General features: G+C 57.8%; 1 protein-coding gene across 1 annotated transcript; it reads right to left on the bottom strand.

The window, feature by feature from the left end:
- Positions 1 to 1,293: 1,293 nt before the first annotated feature.
- On the bottom strand, positions 1,294 to 2,893 carry LOC123094533 (putative clathrin assembly protein At1g33340). Its single transcript, XM_044516517.1, has one exon. It carries the CDS (start codon positions 2,655 to 2,657, stop codon positions 1,470 to 1,472), a length of 1,188 nt encoding a protein of 395 aa, XP_044372452.1. The 5' UTR covers positions 2,658 to 2,893; the 3' UTR covers positions 1,294 to 1,469.

Genomic DNA, 2,893 nt, shown 5'->3' with positions numbered 1-2,893 from the left:
CTCTACTCGTTGATCTCCCACCACTAGACAGTGCATCAGATTTCAAGTAACAAGCATGAGAAGAGTTATGAATTATACCATTGCTACGATCATCACCGGAGTCGGTCTCCGATTCCTCGCTGGCTAACAACTAGACGTGGTTATTAGCCAGCTGGGGATCATATCCCCTTTCCGGCGAGGCGAGTGGAGCGACGAGCCACCGGAGCTAGTGTTGGGGCCAGATGGGCTGAGCGGCATGGCAGAGTCGTCGCGTCCTCCCCCGAAGCATCTCCGCGCCCTTGAACCCCCCTCCCCTTGCTTCCTTCGCCTCCGTCGATCACAATTGGGGCGAAAACCAGTCCCGACGCTGGGAGGACCAGGACCGTCTTGTCCGCCCTCATCTACCCTCGTCGTCGGGGCCAACAACGTGGTGGAGAATGAGATGAACGCCGCCCACTTGGCTGCCCTTACTGAATCCATTGAATCTGCCTGGTCCATCGCCAACATCAACATCTCCAGTGAATGGTGCTTGCGTTTCTTCTTGAAAAGTTCCCCTTCTTCTTTCTCCGTCAGCGAATCCAGCACCGTCTGTGCCTCCATCTGCATCTCCTGCTTGGTATTGAACCATGACCCGATCTCGAGCAGGTGTGCACGCTTGCGCGGATGCCATCCTTCAAACTCCCTCATCCTCGCTTCCGCGATCTCCACCATCCCCGACGAGGGTTTCTGCTGTTTGTGGCTCTCTGTGCACTAGATTGGGGAGGAAGGAGAAGATTGAATGCAACCCACCCCCTCCACCAACCCCTGATGGCTTTAAACCACTCTCACCCCGCCTGTCATTCGCGTCGCTGAAGGTGTGTTGTGCCGTAGGGCCAGTGGCCTCTCCAAGTATCGCAACATGAGAAGTGAAGTGCACTATGCCGCACGGAACAACTTCCTCACTGTGGCGGCATGCGCGTTGATCCACCACACATCCGCCTTCGTCGAGAGGGAGAGCACATGGTCCTGCAGCACCACCACACCCCGCCGGTAGACGAGCACCCCCGCCGCCTTGAAGCCCGGCAAGTACCACGCTGACCACCACGAGTCGCCATGCGTGTCGCCATGAGCATCACTTGCCGCGTTGCACGAAACACTATCCATCCAAGTTACATACTGAACATCACCACATCATATATTATGGGACGGAGGGAGTATATATGATCACTTGGTAGTTCAAACATGATGGCAAAGAACACAAAACACGCTAGGTGGAAGGAGATATCGAGACCGCAACAAAGGAGGCGACCAAAGAACAGAAGGAAACAACAGAAATAAGTGAAAAAGAATTATTGTCTTTCTTGCCAGCTGAATGAAGACACGGATCCTTCAGAATGATTAACCTTGCACACAAGAAGAGGGGATCGAGGAGACCAATCCAATCACTCAAAATTAATATATTTGGACATTGCAAAAGAACTCCTACATACTAGTACTAGCTAGCAGGCCGGCTAGCTGCTGTGATCATCCCCGGTAAACTCACGGCCAGCCTGGTGATCTTCGTCGTCGAACTCGACCCACACCGCACTGATAGTCGTCTCCAGCTTGCTCTCAAAGGGCGCGTCGCCTTCGTTCTCCTCCGCTACCACACCGGCGCCGCCAAGCTCCTTCCGACCATCCTCTTCACAGGCCAGCGGCATGATCTCAATTGCCGAGGCCTGCGCCGGCGTAACGACCCTGACGACGGGGTACTCCGTGATCTTGCCGACATTGCTCTTCTTGCACTTGTGGTAGAACTCCTTCAGCTCAGGCGTCTGAACGCACGCCTTCCTCAGCACTTCCTGAGCTGAAACCCTGAGAGACTTGCTGAGACGACCGACGCTTCTTGACCTTAGCAGCACGTCGATGCCTTCATTGAAGGCGTCGTAGACCTTGAAGCTCTCCCGGAGCACAATGCCGAAGGCTGACCGCGCGGCGGCGCTGGCGCTTGTGTTGTTGTCCGGCAAGAGCTGGACAGCGACGTCAAGCAGCCTCTGGCACATGGCGAGCTTGAAGAGGAGCGCCTCGGCGGCGACGACGTCGTAGGAGGAGACTGGGTGCGGCTTGTCGTCGTGATCTTGTGGCGGGGGGCGGATGGGCTCCAGGTTGCCGGACTGGTTGATCACCCACTGCATGCGCTCCTCGAGGTAGGCCGTGTAGCCGTGGAGGAAAGAGCACGCGCCGGTGGCGGTCACCGTGCTGGCCGTGACATAGTTGACGCCGGCGCCGGAGGCAGCGAGGGGAGAACAGGAGCAGCCGCAACGCGGCGCGTCGACGCGGAGGTCGTGGGAGGCCCAGAGGCCTCGGAAGTCCTGCTCAAAGTAGCGGTCGCCCGCGCGGAGGAGGCGGTGGACGAGGAGCAGAGACCGGAGCGCGGTGGCCGGGGTCCGCGCCGCCTCTAGGCGCGCCGTGATGCGGCGGGAGAGGAAGGTGATCGCGCCCGGGGCGTTGGAGACGAGGAAGAGGATCTCGTGGACGTGCCGGTCGTCACCGACGCTCCCGCCCCCTCCACCGTCCGTGCACCGCGCGATGGCCGCCTCGATGTCCGTGAGGAGCGCTCGGTCAGGCACCGCCGCCGTGGAGGCCTTGTTGGAGGCAGCGCCTGCGTGGTCCATGAGTGACCCTAGTGCTGCCCAAATCTTGCCCCTGAACACCTTCATGTCTTATATGCCCTCATGAGAGTAGAGAGAGGAGGAGGAGATGAGAGAGATGGCGTATGAGAGTTATAGCACACTCCCTCTTGTGCATGCACTCACTTGCAGGTGGGCCAAGGGAGATATATGTAGAGAGAGAAAGGGAGCTATAGATGGCCATGGTCAGACCCTGATGAGTGTCATCTTCACAAGAATTTCTCGAGTGAAGCGTCTGCATCAGCAAATCCACTATTGGCCTTATG

This window comes from Triticum aestivum, chromosome 4B, assembly GCF_018294505.1.
Source record: "Triticum aestivum cultivar Chinese Spring chromosome 4B, IWGSC CS RefSeq v2.1, whole genome shotgun sequence".
Lineage (NCBI taxonomy): Eukaryota > Viridiplantae > Streptophyta > Magnoliopsida > Poales > Poaceae > Triticum > Triticum aestivum.
The sequence above is the reverse complement of the archived record's forward strand: the minus strand, read 5'-3'. Positions and strand labels throughout refer to the sequence as shown.

Excerpts from the sequence above, each read along its gene's own strand:
- LOC123094533 (XM_044516517.1), bottom strand. The coding sequence starts at position 2,657 with ATGAAGGTGTTCAGGGGCAAGATTTGGGCAGCACTAGGGTCACTCATG.